The 20,900-nt window shown below is 39.6% G+C and overlaps 1 protein-coding gene across 6 annotated transcripts in view; it reads right to left on the bottom strand.

The window, feature by feature from the left end:
• Positions 1-20,900, bottom strand: part of IQUB (IQ motif and ubiquitin domain containing) — a 54,353-nt gene that overhangs the window by 8,922 nt on the left and 24,531 nt on the right. For 4 of the 6 annotated variants that reach the window (XM_084785378.1, XM_084785380.1, XM_084785379.1 and 1 more), the window contains 4 exons: positions 16,901-17,076; positions 7,222-7,392; positions 3,330-3,506; positions 2,350-2,565 (listed from right to left, as the gene is read on the bottom strand). In XM_084785378.1, the coding sequence (XP_084641504.1) occupies positions 2,350-2,565; positions 3,330-3,506; positions 7,222-7,392; positions 16,901-17,076 (740 nt within the window). The remainder of the gene's footprint in view (positions 1-2,349; positions 2,566-3,329; positions 3,507-7,221; positions 7,393-16,900; positions 17,077-20,900) is intronic. The other 2 variants (XM_084785383.1, XM_084785382.1) reach the window with 2 other exon arrangements.

Here is a 20,900-nt window from a genome sequence, read left to right as displayed (position 1 = left end):
TTTGGACATCTAAAACATTTTAAGAACTGATCAAATGCCTCTCCTTTTTTTTTTTTTTTTTTTAGCTAATCCCAACATTTGTCAATATAAGGCCATTTTTGAATAATGATTTAGCTACTTGTGTTATGTGTCTCATATGTTCTTGGATGCTAGACATTATGAATTTTACCTTAATTGTGAATGTTTTTATTCCTATCAATAGCCTTATACATTTTTCTGAGGCACAGTTAAATTACTCATAAATTTGATCCATTGATGTCCTAGTTTTAAGTTTGTATTTTTTTAAGCAAGAATAACGCTATTATCCATTTGGGATTAATCATTTCCCATTCCTGAGTTGGTCCCTTTGTATGCCTGCCAACTACCCCATGAACTGGAGTGGTCCAGTCTGTCTTGGGAGCAGGCAACACGTAACCAGCTCTGAGTTAAGTGTTGAGTGTTGTTACCATTTATCCTTTAGGTGACCTTGAGTGTTACTCTTCCTCAGGCACTGGGCATAATTTGGGTGAATGGGTAAGAGGGATTCTGAACTCCTGTGGAGTTCTCTGTGCAATCTACTCATTGTTAGCCCTGTGTTCTTCATGCTTTAGTCACGTAGTCTCAGTGGCAAAGACAGGCTCATTCTTTCCAGCCAGTTTAAGGAACCCAAAGCCTGCCTGTCCTTAACCCTTGAGTGCAGGCTCTTGCTCAAAACCAGGTGGAATCAGTATAGGGTTATTCCTTTTTGTTTCTCTTCTTCCAGGGATCACAAAACCCACTGCCTTATGTCTAGTGTCTTGGAAAACATTAATGTTCTTTACTTCAAGCAGGTAGCCAATTAGAAGCCAGCCTGTGTTGGCCAGAAATTCAAAAGAGTGATGTTATATATAACAAAAAAAGTCATGACATTTCAGTGCAGTTTTATCTTCTTCTTTGATTGGTTGGTTGGTTTTTGGTTTTTTTGTTTTTTTGTTTTTTGTTTTTTTGTTTTTTGTTTTTGAGACAGGGTTTCTCTGTGTCGCCTTAGCTGTCTTGGACTCTCTCTGTAGAGCAGGCTGACCTTGAACTCACAAAGATCTGCCTCCCTCTGCTTACTGAGTTCTGGAATTAAAGCCATCGTGCCTGGCTTAAGATTTGCCTTTTTAAAAAAAATATGAAAGTGGCTGATATAACTAAACAAGAAAATGGTCTTGACTGTTTAGAACCTGTCCCTTGTTGACTAAAGAGGTATAAAAAAAATAATAACTCAAAAGGAATCAAGGTCCCAGCTATAAAACTTAGAGTGGCAAAAAAAAAAAAAATCTATGAGGAAACAGAAGACAACTGTTGTTCCCTGAAGTGAAAAGATAAGAAAACTCCTGCATGTCTGCATGTCTGCATGTCTGGACTGTGTATCAGGCTCTGGAATGTACCAAGCCTGTTACACATCAAAGTCTGGGTGACTCTCAAATGAAATGAGTGGAATAAAGTCTGTCTCAAGGAGCTGCCAGTGATTCCCTGATAGAATCACTCCGTTTATATGAATTTATATATTCTTGAGTAAATAAAGTTACTGAAATAAAACATAAGTCGGCATTTATTAAAAGTCAGCTAAGAGTTGACAGCAGGGCTGTCTATCAAAATGAAGTTTTATGTGGACTGTAATGTTAGCTACATAACTATGTTTTATTAAAACTTACCTGGAAGAGTGAACTTTTATCAAAGAAAATGCAAAAACAGAAATACAACATTATATAATTATGTAGAGTATAAAATTTTCTTATTATATTGTTGCAAATATATAAACAATAGAACTTGAATACACGTAAAACTCACTGAAGTAATACAATGGGAGACTTTTCTTTTGAGCAGGTTAATCATTTTTAGTTAATTTTAAAAGAATATGAACAGTAAGCACTTTTTATTTTTGTAGGTCTTGTCTACATTTTGAGATTTTTCTTTTGCCAAAAATCTAAAGATAGTCAGCTTCCTAGATTATAATTCTAAAAGCCTAAAAAGTCTAAAAAAAAAAAAAAAACTGGCGGGAAAAGACAAGGTAACTCAAGCACAAGCTCCATTTGGAGCTCTTTGAGCTGCCTCTGTGGATCCAGTCACTGGTTCTTACGTTTGTACCGTAAGTGCTAAAGACAGGCAGACGCGGGCCGATGGGAGAATTACAGAAATGGGAAGCCTAACTCTCTCTGAGGCCTAATGAGAGAGGAGCAAGAGTTTGATTCTTGGGTACTTCCTTCAGGATCGTTTCTAGTTTCATCCATTTGCCTGCAAATTTCATGATTTTCTTGTTTTTAATAGCTGAGTAGTATTCTATTGTATAAATGTACCACAGCTTCTTTACCCACACCCAGAAAGGCAGGAATGGTATATACTCACTAGTAAGTGGACATTCGCCCAAAATAGATGTCCTCTGAGAGGCTCCACCCAGCGGGGAACTGGGACAGACACTGGGACTGGAAGCTGGCCTCTGGGGGGAGCAGCGCTGAGAGTCATGGGGGAGAATGGGGCCATGGCAGGTCCAGGAGGGAGCAGGAGCTCCACAGGGAGACCGTCAGGGCCTGCGGATCTGGACACAGGGGCCGCTGCACAAACCTATGCACCAACCAAGGACAACGCATACGGAGAAGTAAGACCCCCAGCTCAGATCTAGCCAATGACAGCTGAGTCTCCACGTGGGGGCGGGGCAGAGGGGGTGGGCTGCTGATGAACACGTACTCTGGTGCCCAGGATTTGTCCACTGCCCCTAGGCTAGACTGCCTTGTGGGAACACCAAGGAAGGGGATGCAGGCTATCCTGATGAGACCTAATAAGCTATGGCCAGACAGTGTGGTAGGAGGGCTCCCCCATCAAAGGTCTAGTGGAGGGGAATAGGGCAGAAGAGGGAGGGAGGGTGGGAACAGGAAGATAAGGGCAGGATGATAATAATCAGGATGTAATATGAATAAATTATAATAAATTAGAAAAAGAAAATGAAAACAAATACACTATGTAAAATTTTAACTAAAAAAAAAAGAGTTTGATTCTTGAAAATTTATAGGAGTTGGCTAAATCAAATAGAGCATAGCATTGCAGGTGGAAGCAACTGTTTGTACAACAGCTGCGGGTGTGAGTGATCACAGTGCCTTCAACACTGTGCAGCAACCGGAGAGTCCATTCAGCTCTTAGAAAAGAACTCAAGGCTGAACATTCACATACAGAGGAGGTTAAAGAGGACGTTTGCTTTGTCGGCCCAATAGTACATCCGGAGGGCACACCAAAGGGTGATCTTGCTTCAATTTGTAGTAAAGCACAGAAGCAACTTTTGAACATCTTTCAGTTAACAATATAACGTCTTAGGATTTTGAAAATCAGAGTACCTTAAGGTATCTTGAAACTTCAGGGTTAAACAGGGGTGTTTTGATGTAGTGAAAGAAGAGGGTTGTGATTCTCTTCCTGAGTCCTTCAAGATTGTGAGGTTTGACCCCTCTCATCATAAGGTCAACCTCTCTGTCAATCAATTCTAGGATTTCCTGGGTCAGCTTACACTCATGTTCCTGCACAAAACACAAAAGGACTCGCTGTAATTTTTTTAATCACTATTTTTTTTTTTGAAACTACCACACAAACAAACCGAATCTACATTCTAAAACATCTTAAAAGGTGACAGGGGTAAAATTCGGTACAACCAATAAGGGGGCCAAGTTAGTATTAAACGGTTGGTTTGATAATATGTAACATATAACCCAGCAATTCTCCACATAGATGCTTTAGAAACATGTGTCTATAGAGCTATTGTTCACACTAGCCAAAAGTTACAGACAACCTAATATTTATAAGCAAATTGAATATATAAATAAGTAATAGTTTATCAGTATAAACATTCATAGAAATGAGTAAACTATACGATAGCAGCAAATCTTAATGCTTAAATCTTATAAAGCAAGTAAAATGAACAAAATACAAAACTGGTACATGCAATATAATTTCATTAAAGGTCAAAAGTGAAAACATTGAACCAAATTATTTATAGGCTTGTACAGAGGAATCAAAACCATTAAGAAAAAACAAGGAAAAGACGCACATGAAAATGACTGTGATTACTTCAAGGAGACAAAAGGAAGTCTAAAGTGAGGAAGGAAAAGGGCACAAAGTGGTACAAAATATATAGTTTAGCCATGTTGAATTGCCCTGTTCAACATTTTTTTGGCTATTTATATATTATTCCACATGTCTATTATATTACCCAATCCTTTTTAGTAAAGTCCTAAGACTGTGTAGTTTGAACAAACAAACTTTGCATAAGAGTTAAGAGCTTAGGATGTTATTTATAAGCAGTAGAACAGAGCTATGTCCATCTCACTATCTGGGGGGAAACTGGACGGCCCACAGCTTGCATGGAAGAGACAAAGGGTAAACAGAATGACTGTAAAACAATGCCCTTTCAACATTTTCATACTTGGCAATTTTAATAAATTGAAGAGTTGAAATCAGTGGTGCCCCACCCCGGAGGCATTTTAGAAGGGCTTTGAAGAAATATGAATAGATTTCTATTAATCCTGCTTTCACTCCTAATTTAGCTCTCTCTGAAATGGTGTCTACATCTTATTCTTACTTCTATAGTCACATACTCCATTCTCTCTCTCTCTCTCTCTCTCTCTCTCTCTCTCTCTCTCTCTGTGTGTGTGTGTGTGTGTGTGTCTGTGTGTGTGTGTGTGTGTCTATGTGTGTATGTGTGTGTCTGTGTGTGTGTTTGTGTTTTTGTGTCTGAAACTCTAGGTGATTTTAGTGTGTACTCGGGTTTAAAATTCAATGGTCTTTATTCTAATATTTGGGTAGATAGATACACATATACATCTTCAAGTAGCTTATATATGGTTGTACCAAGTCAGGAGAGTTAGAATTTGAGTTATGTTTATACCTTTATTGTTCTTCAAAATATTGTTAAATAAATTTGCATGCAAGTAATTTATGCTAAACAAATTCAGACTCATGCATTATCTTTGGGGTTCATCCCTGGCATCTTTAGTCAACAAGGGGCTGGTTCTAATTATCAAGTAGGAGGATTTCTTCTTTATTCCCTACATGTGTGTTTGCTTTCTCTCTCTGTCTCTATCTCTGTCTTTGTCTCCATCTGTCTCTCTCTCTCTGTCTCTGTCTCTGTCTCTCTCTGTCTCTGTCTTTCTGTGTCTCTGTCTGTGTCTCTGTCTGTCTGTCTCTCTCTCTCTCTCTCTCTCTCTCTCTCTCTCTCTGTCCTCTTTCTCTCTCATTACCCGCTTCTGAATCACAGACATCCTGGCTGAAGATAGCTACTATATTAGCTCCCAAATCCAGCCTCACCCAGGGCCATGGTGCACCCTCTCGGGGGATATTCTAAATCAAATAACTAATCAATGAGGGAGGAAAAAAAGGCCCAGGATTCCATTTGAACCATGAGAGAATAGGAATTAAAAGCCAATAGGTGTTTGGCGTAGATCTATCTCAAGCAGGTTCAGAGAGAGATCCGGAGTTCATTAAGCTGGTCAGTGGTGACATCGTTGGAGTTGACAGTGTCTTCTTTGCTCTTACTGTCTTGACCAGTGATGTCAGCTGGGTGGGGAGGAGTGTTAGAAACAGCACCACTTGCTTCTCAGAGATATTTTGGCAATGTTGGGCAGTTCCAGTTGAGAGGCCCTAGTTCCTGGGTTAAAATGCTTCCAGTAGAAGATAGTCTCTTTTGAGCTCTAACTAACGCTCCTCAAGGCAGGGACCTGGAGAGAAGGGCAGTGTCGCATCCTTATGGGGTAACTGACTCTGATTTCCAAAAGACACTAAAGCTGTTATTATGAACTGGGGATAAGAAATCACGTGCTCGACACTCAGATCTGGCATCTCGAGTTTGGATTTCAGAACCGAACATAGCGCCCCATGGTCTAGATCTCTGAAGGTTTAAGCCCCACAGAAAGGGAGGTTGTGAGACCAACCAATGCTTACTTATCCAAGGTGAGGAAACATTAAAATAGGTAGAAGAGAGAAAACAAGAAGTCTGCTGTGACCTTGATCCTGATACATACGACAGACTCTATACTTTGCTCATTAACTTCACTACTGTGGTTTTATTAAGGAAAGGAAAAAAAAAAAAAAAAAAAAAAAAAAAAAAAAAAAACCAGAGCTATCCAAATCAAAGGATCTAATCGCGAAGAAAGTTGATCTTAGCAGCAGCACTGGAAGCTCTCGTTCGCCCCCTCCTGGTAAGTCATGGGAAGACAACTCTCAACTCAGTCACTTTTAAGCGCAGCTTCCAAAGACACTTTTAAGCGCAGCTTCCAAAGCCTGGGCAAACACACCCTTAATTCAATGAAACAAGTAAACAGTCCTGCCCCTTGCTCTGACAACGGGCAAACCCTCAAGGCAGGCCCAGCTTCAAAATTCTGGTGAAACTGGCGCCATTGTAATGGCCCTAAACGTCCGAATGACCCTGGAGTCTTCCTCTTCCGAGAACCGACGTTTTTCCTAACAGCTTTCTGTGTTTGAGCATGCCCCGGGAAACTTGTCAACTCAAATCTGTCAAGGAGTCAGTTTCTGGAGGAAACCAGACATCCATTATCATAATTTTCCCTTAAAAACAGAAAATTAATCATATGTGAGCAGTGAAGGCAACCATACTTACATTAATACGGTTATAACCGCTGAAGACAGCGCATTGGATGGCTCAGTGGCTAAGAGTTGGCAATACAATCATGGCAACCTAACTTCCATCTATCCACTCAGAGGCAGGAAGGAGAAAACCAGTCCTGAAAGTTATCCCATGACCGCGACATGCGCACTGTGATGCACACACACACACACTAACAATAGATAAAATAAAAATTTTACTGACCAAAAAGTTTTTCATTGAAAACTATCCAAAATGTAGACAACAATTTCTGCTTTTAATCCCATTTTTAAAAATCATGTTCTATACCTACACACCTATACAAAGATGAATTTGCATTTGAACATACTATGTTTACATTTTTGTTATATCATCATAAAATATTTATGTAATTATTCGCAGGGCTGCAGATCAGACACACGACTTTACACATGATTGTCATCAGCATAGTGCAGATTTTGAGGACTTTTAGTTATGTATTAATTCATAATCAATATCTCTACCAAAATTTACCAAAATGAATTAGCTGTTTATTCAGTTTAATGCATGCAAGCATTCATTGATAATTTTATACTTAATGGTTATCATTTTATTGATGCTGAACTTGACTTGAAAACTAAGGGAGAGTGCTGATGTACCTTTACAGTGTGCTTAAGTGTCAGGAGTATGTCCAGCCGCTCATCTTGAGAGAGGTCTTTCAGTATGATGCACTTGTAGATGCTTTGCAGCTCTCTGGCTCTTAGCGTGAACTGTGTGTCCATCTCAATGGTTTTGCCATCAGGTCTTCTCCAGATATTTGGAGCTGAACACTTGAAAATAATATCATTGTTGCAATTATGGTTAAAGACCGAAAATTATCATTTTGTCCTGTCCATGAGAATTTATCTCGTCATAACTAGAACCATCACTAAATTTTAATAATAATAATAAATAATAAATATAATTGAATTTATATACCACAGGAAAGTAAAACATTTATTTTTTTTTTTTTTACCCATCTATTTATCTTTGAAGAACTGCAGATTGCATTTAGGGGTCCTTATATGCTACATAAGGGCTCTACTGTTGAGGCCTAACGTCCTGGTGCCTGAGATCGGCAGGTTTTACTAGCAGCTGGAAAAGAGTGTGTACTGCTCTTGCCGAGGACCCCTGCTCTGTTCCTAGCACCCTTGTCAGGAAGGAGATAGATGACCCAGCAAGACATAGTTGGACGCCACTGAACATATCACACAAGCAGGTCTGATGACTCCCAGGGGGCTGGAAAGATGGCTCCCTGGTTAGGAGTGCTCACTGCTGTTACAGAAGGTCCCTGGTTCAGGTCAGTTCCAGCACCCATGTGATACCTCACAACCAACTCTAATTTCCATTCCAGAAGATCTTCTAAGCGCCACAGGCTCCTGCATATACATGTTACATGTGAACTCATGCACATTAACACATAACTGAAAAAATAAATCTTTTTTTTAAAAAAACATTAAAAGTACCTCTGTAACACAGGAGACAACCCTTCAGTCTTTGCAAGGGGGTGGGGGTGCTGTTCAGTCTGCAAAAGGGAAAACACATCTCCAAGATTGAGAGTGGGGGATGATATATATTACTTCACATGGTGAATGGCTTAACTTATATTAGGAATTACTCATTGACTCCATAGAAAGAACAGCACACATTTAGCATGTATTTTTTTTATTATCTGCCTAGCTCTATATTGAGTGTGTATTCATGTGTCTTGGTCATGTGCCTTGCCAAATGAAGACAAATGTCATAGAGCAGCCGTGGTAATTGCCAATATTTAAAGACCTACAGGTATCTCAGAAAGGGGCGGTGTGAGTTATGTCTTAGAACCTGACATAGAACAAGTCTGTAACAAGTTACAGTATCAATTGTACAGCATTTATAGTGTATGTGTTTAAAAGTCATCTGGAGCTGAGATTATAGCTCAGTGGCAGAATGTTTACCTTGAAAGCATAGAACCCTAACTTCAGCCCCCAGTACTTAAAAACAAAAGGCTGGAGATGACTTAAACTACACAGGGATGGAAATACATTATAAGTAAATATAGTGTCCTTTTATACGGGCCTGGAGCAACAGTGGATTTTGGTATCTACAGGCTCTAGGAAGCAATCAGTGCACATATGAGGGACAGCTGTCTTAGCAGTATGGTGAACACTACAAGTGTTGCCAGAAATTCTCACTTTCTATTAGCAAATATGGCATGGAGCATGCAGCCTAGTGCTCATCCTCAGTTAAGGGTTGGGAGATGAGCGGCACTTTCCCTAACACTCAGCTAAGAATTCCCAGAGCAAGAAGTCAGAGACAAAGCACAGGGTCTGAGCTGTGTTCTGAGTGGAGAGCCAGGATGGCTAGCTGAATGGCTTGCTCGCTCTATTTTGTTTGTTTGTTGTTATTGAATATATACCCCAACTGCAGCTCACCCACCTTCCAGTCTTCCATCCCCTGTTCCCATCTTCCCTCTCTCCCAGATCCACTCCTTCTCCATTTCCCTCCAGAAAGAAAGCAGGCCTCCCGGGGAGCTCCACTGAACACATATAACAGGAAGCCACAAGACTAGGCACTAGCAGTCGTATCAAGGCTGGGTTGGGCAACACAGCAGCCACAGACGGCAGCTAAGCAGCGCTCACGGGGCCACACAGAGTCCGAGGCAGCATGAGAAGGACTAGGAGAAGGATGTACCATGTACATCATGGTAGTTAGCTTGGGGTTTTGTGGGACTCCTAACAGTGGGAGTGGGCATCCTTGACTCTTCCATCTGCCCTTGGGACCCTTTTTCTTCTGGGTGGCTCTTAAGATGCTTCGCTGTGCTTAGCACTGCTCTGTCTCTTCCTGTCAAGACCTTAGGAGCAGAGGATTCAGTAGGTATCTCTCGGGACTCACTGGCCATTTGTTCTCTCTTTCACTTTAGAGTGAGAAGCTGCTCTATTTCTTTGCCTAATTACAGTCCTTCAGAAACAAGCCTCTGTTGATGACAATCACCGGCTTTTCAGATATTGGATGTTTTTGTAGGCTAATTAGTCATTGCATTGGGGTCCTTGTATCCTGATTTATGCCATAATTGCAACCATTTAAATCTTAGATGTGGTTTAATTTTCAATTTAAGTGGAGTTCTCTATGCATTGGAGCAAATTATTAGAAATTCATGGTGATAATACACTGTGTTTAGAATGACAGTTTACAAAGAAATTTTTAGTTATAGCATCAATTTACCTCCATTGTTTGCATGTGAGACTGCAAAAACACAAAGTCATGCCTTACAATTATATTTGATACACTTTCAAGTCAACAGTCTCATTATAGCTACAGGCAGAACCAAAGTTGCTTAGAGCTAGTAATACCCAGTAGGCACTTCAGGTTCTTGGTTCAAGTTTTCATCTGGCAAATGTTGTGGCACTATGACTGGTTTGTGACATCACATCAGAAATAGAATAATAGGTAACATTAATTCCACAGCTGATAGCATAGAGTTGAGCTAGCTGAAGAGCTATAAAATTAAATGGGTTAGTAATAAGATACTATAATTGTTTCTTAAGATTTTATTTATTTAGTTTATGTATATGAGTGCTCTGTGTGCTTGTAAACCTGCAGGCCAGAAGAGGGCACCAGATCACATTAGAGATGGTTGTAAGCCACCATGTGGTTGCTGGGAACTGAACTCAGGACCTCTGGAAGAGCAGACAGTGCTCTTAACCACTGAGCCATCTCTCCAGCCCCCAAGATACTTTGTTATCACTTAGAAACAATGAAATTGTATAACTGAAAGAGCCTTGCACTGAGTATTTTACTCAAGATGCTTGTTTCAAGGCTCATTTTTACAGATTTAAAGAATAATTAGGCTAAATTTCAAACTGTAATATTCCCAAGTCTAATATCTTAATCTTCATACGCTAATTTCCTCAGCAGGATTCTATAAAATATAATTTCTTTTCTACCACTTATAAAGACAATATCTTTTACTCTGCAGGCTGGTAACTTATTTCATTTGTAATAATCCTTCTAACAACATGTTTCTGAAATCTCTACTTTATCTAATTTATTGTATGTTGGCAGTTGGTACACTGCTTAATTCTACTTCCAAATGAGTGTTTATCACAATCACTGGCTTTTTATGGCTCTACTGAATACAAGATACCACATCAATGGTTTGGGGTTTTCAAGTGTACATCCAAATCCTTCTAACCTTTTAACTCTGAAATCAACCTTTACATTTTCCAAGAAATGCCCTCTAGGACTATAGCCGGAATCCACAACATCACTTACATTTGAAATCCTTTTACAGTTATAAACACACAAACATGTGCACACATGCATTCAAGCATGCACACACACCTATCTAGTGTCTTTATTTCAATAACTCATGGCAAGGGAAATTGGATCAAAACAATTTTATGCTTTTAAATTTTATTATTCTAAAAGTTATTAAAAAATAAATTCCTCTTATAATTCTGTATATTTCACAGGGTCTACAATGATCGTCTGTTCATTTAACAATTGTTTATTGTTTCTTCTATATGTTAGTCAGTGCACTGGGGACTGAGTAAATAAAATGCTGTCCTGATTTGAAAAGCTCTCAAATCTTATAGGATATAAAGGTAAGAAAATAAATAAAGTAAAGCGTGAACACAGTTGATAGCTGCAGATAAATAGGTAAAAGATGGTCTGCCTATAAAGCACTTAACTCCTGAAAAAGAAGGCTGCACCTATGATTAAACCAAGAAAATAAACAGGAGTTAGCCAGATTAAAGAGAACTGAATGATAAAATCAGATAATCCTACATATGAAGTTCCAATTCCCAAGAGCTGGCACAAAGAATGAATATATATATATATATATGTTCAGCAAAGCTGTTTTTATCTTTGCCTGTCCTTCTGCCAACACTGATAACTTCATCTTCAAGTACAGGCTTCTTTGATTTCAGGCCTTAAGGTATTTTTATTTTTTACTCTGATGAGAGAAAATGTCAAGTTTGCTTATTTCTCTTCCCTAGTTCCTTTTTTCTTTGAATGCTGCAGCTATAATAAGAGGTGTACAACAATCATGTTCTTAAATTGCTTCAGAAATAGAAGGGTAATAAATTCCACTTAGCTGCCAACAAATGAGACAGCAGAGGCTGTGGAAGGGAGCAACAGAAGCACAGCAGGACAGGAAGGCAAGGCGGGGCAATGACAGAAGCCTCGAGAGCAGCCAGCCTCCCGCGAGAAGAAAAGTGGCCACACCGCGGGAATAGCTCCTTTCTTCCTCCTGAATTAATTTTCATGTCCCCAAGGGTACAGATTAAGCATGAAGTTAAGCCCCCCAAAAGCCACTGGGTGGTGATCAACTTTTCTTTTATATAGCAAAGAGGTTTATCCATTCGCAGCGACCCTCTGTTAAATGTACACCTTAGAGAGAGAGAGGGAGAGGGGAGTGGCAGGGCGGCAGGGCGGTGGGGGGGGGGGGTAGCTGGGTTTTTTTGTCCCATTAGATGTTGGCCACCTGAGCATGGAGAAAAAGCATTGACACAGCACAGCTCACATACATGGCAAGTTTTTTTTTAAGCTTCTGACTGTGAGAAGTGATGTATGAATGAAGGAAATAAATGGCCTCAGCTCCGGGGATGATAATCTCTTACAGCTATGCAAATGATCTCTTCACAGAGTTTGGTAAAATCCAGGAAAGCATTAAGAGCAGAAACCCACTGGTGACCTTTCATTTAGATGCCATGACCTGAGTTCCTTCACCTCAGGCCACCTGTCACTTCTTAATACCTGATGAACTGCAGAAGTCAATATTCAGTGTGGTAAATGACAAGTTAATTAGTGCTTTTAAATGTCCGTAGAGTGGACTTTGTTATTAAGAATGAGAACTGTAGGAACCTTAAGTTCAATTTCTTTTTTTTTTTTAGTTCAATTTCTTGAACACACCAACAAAATTATGACAGTCATTATTCAGAGAAATTGTGTGTTCAGTACAAAATTTAAAAAATAAAATATTGTTTCAATAGATCTCGCAGTCATTGGACTAAATTACTTTAAACTGAAACTAACTTTAAATATTAAACTTGCTTTAAATATCTACGTTACAACACTGTTGATGATAAATGTAGCATTGTGGCTCTGCTTGATTGTTACTGTTAACATCTAAAATAACTGACCTTGATTGACTTCTGGGATTAACTGTAAGCTTTAACATTTATGAAATGAATACCGACTCCTCCTCGATGTTAGTGACAATGGCAGTCATGAGGACAGACAGGAGGGCCAGACATGGGGACGAGCAGACCATGCACATAAATATTTCCTGTAAAAGTCTGCATCATTTACTTACTTTTCTAGGTATTTAGTACAGTTTCAAATATAAAACACACTTTAGATTATCTTGCCTTAGAGTACTGTCAAGGTTGTCGGCTTGGCTGGTTCAGCACACAAAGTCAGTTGTTGTTGCACTTTTTTCTGCCTTTGCCACCTTTCACAACACACACACACACACACACACACACACACACACACACACGCTCACATGCCCACAAGCACTTTGCATTTGCTGTTTTATTTACTTGACAATAAAGTCAAAGAACCCCCCTCCCTGACGTGGAGCTGTCTCAGTCTACCTCCCAGGACAATATCCTACCTCTCCTTCTCAGCCCTTCTGTGTGCCCTTGTCACAGGGGAGAGCTGCATATACTCAGAGTCCTTCAAGGCCTTGGGGTCCACTCTTCATCAAGTATTCAGAATTCAAAACCAGATCTTCCTCACAGAAATTCTTTTTAACAATATTTCTCCATCTTATCTTTATTTTAGATAAAATAAAAAAATCTTCTTATAAAATATAAAAATCTCCTTAGCATGCCATTGTTCATTAGAAAACCCAATGAGAATCAGCTGACTGTAGAGTCAATTTCATATCTGGGCTTTGATATACTGAAGGGCTCTGCCCGTATATAATTTCAAAAATGTCTTAGAGGCAATGCTAGATTTGAGGCAAAAGTAGTAAAATGTCTAATGCATAAACAAAAGACACCATGTAAATGTTCACAGTAGAATTTAGACTACCTTACAAGAAATAGAATGAAGCCAGGACAGCATGAAAGGGAAGTCCTGAAAAGCCAAGTTTCAAATAAGGATGGATGCAGGCTACCTGCGTTTCTTGTCCATTGGTACCCAGAAGCCCCCATCTCCTGAAAACACCCTGGCTGCACCAGGCCCATGCCATCACCTTTCCTAAAGTTAAAAGACAGGTGAAATCACAGTTCCTAGTCATAAGGCAGGTACAAGATAGAACATCTTATTGAAGCAATCGATTTAGTTCAAAACATTATTGTCTCATTCTATTGTCAATGGAACAATTGACACTGTTCTATTGAAGAGACATTGTGACCAAGGCAACTCTTATAAAAGCAAGCATTTAATTGTGGGCGGTTTGGTCCATCGTCATCACGGTGGGCAGCATGGCAGCAGGCATGATGTTAGAAGGGTAGCTGAGAGCTGTATCCCCATCCTCAGGCAGAGAAGCAGAAGACTGGGCCTGGGATGGGCTTTTTTGAAATCTCTAAGCCCATCCCCCCCCCCCCATGGCATACTCTCTCCAACAAGGCCATGCATCCTAGTCCTTTTAAATCCTATCAAAGAGTTCCTTTCCCTGGTGACTAAGCTTTCAAATATGTGAGCCTATAGGGCCATTCTTATCCAAACCATCACAGATATGACTATTACAGTTTCCCACTGTAGACTTGTCTTTCCTATACTATTTGAGAATTTTAGCAATGGTAATGTCTATATGACTTGTCCTATATTTGGAATATGAGACTCACAGCATTATTGTCTGTTGATATTTTCCTATCTTCTTCCATAAATATGTATTGATAATCTTTGTAAGGAATGTGTAAGGGTATGAGGCTACACAGATAATATATATTTCACACTTTATGAATATCATAATTGGCCAGTTGGATGTGCTACTCCGCAAGTAGAGGCAACTGGATCTCTTTGCCCACTCTACATAATGAAGTGCAAGGCTACATAATAAGACATAGTCTTAAAAGAAAAATACTAAAGGCTATTATAACCTAGAAATCTTGAAGGGCTATCATAACCTATTTATTAACTAAATGGAAACATTAAATACAAAGTGTGTGTGTGTGTGTGTGTGTGTGTGTGTGTGAGAGAGAGAGAGAGAGAGAGAGAGAGAGAGAGAGAGAGAGAGAGGTGTTGTAAGGGCAGGTTATGATACATTAAATACAATAAAATTAGGCTATGGTAGCCTTTCAAGGTTTTTCTTCTGAGACAAGGTCTTACTATGTAGCCTTGGTTGGCCTGCTCCTCATTATGTAGACCAGGTTCTATTATATACAATTAAAACAAATAACTATCATGTTTAAAGTCAGGGATAATGGTGAGTCTCATGAGAGCAAGGAGCACAATCTAAAGGAAAGGGGGCATTAACCCTTCCTCCTCTGGAAGAAGGGGAGCATTCAGGCTTGTTTGAAAAGAGAGGTATCTGATAACTACAAAAACTGGGACAGGAAACTCCACACAGAGGTGCATGAGGTGCAGAAGCATCAGAAGGACACGGCCTTTCCAAAGAAGTGCAAGCAACTGAGCGTGGGTGGAGCAGTGCAGATGATGTAGCAGTGCACAAAAGTTAAATAATAATAATAGTAATAAGACAACAATGGGATAAGAGGGCTTTGCAAACAGGTGCATTAAAAACCACTAAAAGAGGTGATTAAAACCATTGCTCCCACAAAGAAGTAGAGACAGGTAGGATCCATGTGTGCTGAGTGAGGTCTCCCCAGTAGTCAGTTGGGTGATGGAGCAGAGCACTGAGACTTAGACAGGAGGTAAGGGCCTTACGTGGAAACAACATAGTCCAGATGAGAAGGGAATCCAGATTCCTTTCAGTGAGTGTCCATTACAGGATGCCAGAGTCAAGAAAGGAAATGCTACCTCAAGCAATTTCCCTGGAAAGATAGGGAGGGAAAACAGAGGTGCTGCTACAGCTCCCATCTTCCTCGTACCTGGACATTACGAAGCATTCCAATCAGACCCAGAACTCAGTATGTCATGTCTTTGCCTGAATGACGTATTTGACACAGGCAGCGTCATCAAGATGCAGAACAGAGCCAGTCTCCTGACAGACAGTGAGAGCAGGTTTGGAAGTGAACATGTAAATAATTAGAGGGAGAATAAACCACAGCAAAGGGCAGGTTGGTCGGCAGGTGGAGAAGGCAATAGCATCATTCATGTTTCTGTCTGCAGAAGCAGTTCTCAACTTTCCCGATGCTACAACCTTTCACTGCGGTTCCTGCTGAGAACTGCTGATGTACAGCAAGTGAGTGGTGAGACACGCACAGAGACAGGCAGATGGGTTCTACAGGACGGGGCTCATATGGAGGTGAGGGTAGCAAAAGGGAGTGGGGTGGTGTGACTTAGGGTTCTCACATCACCCTTAGTTATATATACTCTTAAGCTCTCCAAAGGGCAGACAACAGTAGGAATTGGCTGCATGGTTTTCGAGGTCCTAAGGATCTAGTCTGGAACCAGAACTGAAATTAAAGCCAATTATAACCTGAAGTCAAGTAGAGGAGTACACAAATGAGATGACAAATGGGCATTAAAAGTAATAAAAAGTGTAGTTAAAAAAAAAAACGTTCTCGAATGACAAGAGTCACAGAAGTGCAATCACTACATTACTACAAACAAGTGCTATAGAAAACTACCCTTTTCTTCTTCTGGGTGGATTAGTCTTTAATTGTCTGGAAAGATCAGGTTTATAAAAGGAAATCTGTTACTATGGAAACAGGCTTTCAATATCAAACAGGCAGTTTGACCACAAAAGGGTAATTACTTTAGTTTTCCTCTTAATTGTGTGTTTTCTTGCTTTTCAATAACTGTATATCCATTGGTCAGAAATGTCCAGTCAACTAGGGCAGTGGTGAGCCAGAGGGTACACATGGGTCTCCAGATAACTCTCAAGCTGGTTACTGGGCCTTTCAGTAACCTTTTACAGACCCAGCCTTTCTGGAAGTTTACTGCTTTACACACTATTAGAGTGAGAAATTCTCCAAATTCAAATAATCTTTGTACCTTTTCTCCCATGTCTAAGCCCCCTTTAGTAAGGAACATGAGAATTTCATGGTCCTTGTCGGTCTTTATTTGAGGGGACAGCTCAAGTGGTTGGCTGTATCAAAAGAGTAGCTGTGTAGGATTTAAAGAGATACCAAAAAGTTAAATTTTGAAGTTCTTATGGTATAGGTCTACTCCTTTAGTCTATTATTCCACATTGTTAAACCCAGAATACATTAATGTTAAAATAACTCCACTAACCTTATCCAGGAAAGCTTGTATAGCTGCCTCCTGCCTCTCCATACGAGCAACATATCTGTGTCTCCCGATGGAAGCAATTATCTGTGCCTCTTTTTCCAAAAGTTCACACAGAGCAGCCTTCCTTTCAGCTGGAGTTAAATACTGGTCAACTTGTGCAACTTCTTCTTGCCGCCAAACTGGAGGAATAACATGAAAGGCTCTTGAGTTGTCAAATTACACAGCTTTTCTTCTTTTTTAACAAAAAGAGATTTATTCTTATTTTTTAATTATGGCTATGTCAGGAGTGTGCACATGAGTATACACACCCTCAAAGAAGAGAGCAGTCGAATCTCTCTGGAGCTAGAGCTACCAGTGGTTGTAAGCCACCTTGCATGATGGCTAGAAATTAAACTCGTGTGCCTGTTTGCCAACACTCAAACTGAAGCAGCTTAGTAAAAATCTTAACTCAAGAGCATTAAGTATTCCGAACAGTTTTGGTTCCTCCACAACCAATCCTCTTTCATTTCCTTTTCTGTCTTCTACAAGTCTGAAGACTTTCTTTGACATCTTCTCTTTCGCCCCATTCTCTATTACTTCTTAGTCCATATTGGTCTATGCCTCGCTGAAGGCCCAAAATAGTAGGTTTACAGAGAATAGTTTACATTACTGATCACACTTATTGTATCACTTTCTATTTCTCACAAAACCCTGAGTCACATCAGCAGATCATATAGAGTAACTGCATTTGCTCTGTAGTCAAGCAATGCATTATGCTAGTATAATCTTTAAGATATTTTAAAGCACAGGTCGCTGTAAATAAAGATGATGTCGCATGAGTACATCCTAAGACTATATCATAAAATTCCAAAAACCAATAATTCTGTAAACTCATTCTATCTAAATATGTACCTATATCATTATATATGAACTTCTGCATCATGCCTCCAACTTAACTCAAATTTTCTGGACTCAGATATGTTTTTAATAAAGGTTCTGTTCAATCCTTATGCAAACTAAATTTTGAGAAGCAAATTCTTTGTCATTTCACATTTCAAAAATGTCAGGCTTACACTGACAGAGCACAGAACAGGAATGATCTTAGAAATTAAATTGCTCAGTCCGAGATTTGATCACGCATCCTCCTCTCAGTGACTTGGACAGGAGTAATTTGCCTGCCACAGAACCAATTTCATGAGTTCCTTTGGGAGGCTGAAGGTAGTGTCATGTCTTACATTTTCCCTTCTTAGGACAGAAACACTTTCATTTTAAAATTGTGTATCATGTGACATAATTTCATCTCACATCTTGGTCAACTGTTTTCTGTTTCCTACCACATTACTCACAATACACGGCCAAACTTCTGTCAAGATAGGGAAAGGCTTCTGCACGACCTGCCACACCCTCTCCTGACTAATGTGACGAGAAATACAGAGCAGGGAGGAGGATAAAGATGTAAAGCAACACTAGAAATAAGGAAATAACTTGATATACCAATAGCAAGCACAGTTGCCAGAAGATATAATGAAGGTTTGAGTGGATAAATTGAAAATAAATCATCCCCAAGATATGCAAACACTAGCCCCAAACTACCAGTATCACCTCAGAAAGTGGGTCTCATATAAGAAGGTGGCAACTCTCAATTTTGAGTAGGAGCTACAGAAATTGAAACCATTTGATAGTGACTATGCCTTAAAAACCTAAAGAATATGTCAGAATTTTAAATGACAGTAAAAAAAAAAGTGGTACATATGTTGATTTGTACAGGAAAAAAAAAGAAAGTGTAAAGAAAAGGAAATAAAGCAATAGGTAATAAGTTATGTTTAGATATGAGATGATTGTATTGACATATTTTTGTGCAGATTGACCAGAATAACCTTGAAGACTTCTCACAATTATTTATACTTATGTACTCTGTCTGTCTGTCTTGCACGTTTGCAGTGTGTGTCCACAGAGACCAGAGAAGGGCAACAAATCACCTAGAGCTGGAGTTACAGGTGGTTGTGGACCAACCAGCACAGGTGCTGAGAACCCAACTCAAGTGTGCCGGGAAAGCAGCAGGCACCCTTCACCACTAAGCCATCTTTCCATCACGCAGAATAGAGGAGTCCTGTGTGGTCACAATGGCATGGGAGTCTCAAGAGGCATGCCTGCGACAAAATAACAACACTGAGACATGGAAAGTTGGCCAAGATGGGCAAAAGGAAAGAGGAATACGTAGCATGTAAGAAACAGAAGAGGGAAGAACTCAAAGACCAGTGCTTGACAGAAAAGATTATCTTATGACCTGGTTGTTGTCAATGTTTACACCAGCAATCATGTGATCATGTTTCATCCATCCACATCACAGCAATTACCGGTTACAAACACAACTGTAGCACATTATGTTACAGAAAGCAGGACAAAGTACAATTGGTTTACTTATAAGCACTTCACACATAGGAGCTTGCTGACTCTCCTGGCAAGCCAATGAAGCAGGTGCTATCATCTCTTAGTGAAAAGGGCACTGAGGAAAAGAGTGCCATGCACCCTGCCCAAGGACACGTAGCTAGAGAGTGGTGAGGCAAGGACCCAAACGCAGGCTGTCTAGCTGTGTGGGACATGCCCTTCCATCAAAGCCATGATATCTTTTCTTTTGAACAGGCAACTTCCCAGTTGGCTTACAGTCAACGGTTCACTTCAGTGGTCAGCTAAATCTTTCCCTCACCGTGGAAATAGCGCGTAAGTACAGTGTCAGGGTGACGCCCTTAAAGAAGCTCCCGAGGTCTGTTCTGCTCACACTAACAAACCATTTTATTTCTGAACTTTAAAAATCCTTTTCTCTTGTATGGTTATTGTAGCTACCAATACCCTGTCACTTCTTTGCTGATGCAAAATACTCACTAATGTGTCTGTGGTTGTTTTGTAAAAGAAACTATAAGATTCTATGGTGCATAAAGTGAGATGGCTTTACTTTCTTCTTCAAGGAATTAACACATTTCTAGCCTCTCTCTAATGGGATAGGTGATTTAAAAAAAAAATCCAAAAGAACAGAGTGTCTTCTTTTCTTTCCATTTGTCATCATTCAATACCCAGCATTTTTTTACCACTGGGTTTTAAGACTTTCTTTGAAAGTAGAAGCTTCTTGACGTGAGAGGCTATGTCTTATCTACAGCCATAAGCCAAGCCTGTGTGCTCCCCCAACTGGCGTGTTACAGGCATGGTTACTTTCTTATGAGGTTGCAGGAATATTTCAAAATGCACTTCACTTATATGAACTTATGTAGTTATAAAGCATTTGCTTTCTATAAAAGTGTCAGGTTTACTTTAATAGTTACCAGGAATTGTAAAATTAAACATCTAAAAACACTCAGGAAGGCCAGGGGCTACTAGTCCTGCCCTTTGTGGGAATCTGCTCTGTTGCTTATGGGGGTATATTGTTCAAATGCTGCACAGCTTGATCCAGCCAGCAAGAGGACCTTAAACAGTAAAAGTTAAATTATCTTCAGCAAAGAGATTGGGAATTTGAGAGCTAAATTATATTATGAAAGTTCAGGGAATCTATGATTGATGGCTTTGTTATTTAAAAGTAGCTTCACCAACCAGAATAACTTTAAGAAATATGACAGACCCCATATACCAAAAGTCAGTTGATGAATAAAGGAAAATTGTTTCCTTGTAGAAATAATAACTGAGAATATTTATCTCACAGGATTACAGAGTTGCTCCCAAATGGCAAATAAAAGCTGACTGATATTTGTAAGCCTATTTTACTTCGCAGTATCACATGAGAAACACCCAGCATCTAAGTAAGTTTAGGCCACGAGGTTATTATCTAAACTAGTCTAGAAACTTCAGACCTTATGTAGGGCGTTCAGACAGATATAGGGCATCCTCTTATACCAATACTTAAGACTTGTTGGAATCTAGAAATATGCATGTATATTCAAACACATATCCATACAGTTGTTTCACATTTTTGTTAGCTTATTACTATGACATTTAAAAAGAAAGTAACCTATAGTGATAATTAGAGATGAAAATG

This window comes from Acomys minous (assembly GCF_964271855.1).
Source record: "Acomys minous genome assembly, chromosome: 6".
Classification (NCBI taxonomy): domain Eukaryota; kingdom Metazoa; phylum Chordata; class Mammalia; order Rodentia; family Muridae; genus Acomys; species Acomys minous.
The sequence above is the reverse complement of the archived record's forward strand: the minus strand, read 5'-3'. Positions and strand labels throughout refer to the sequence as shown.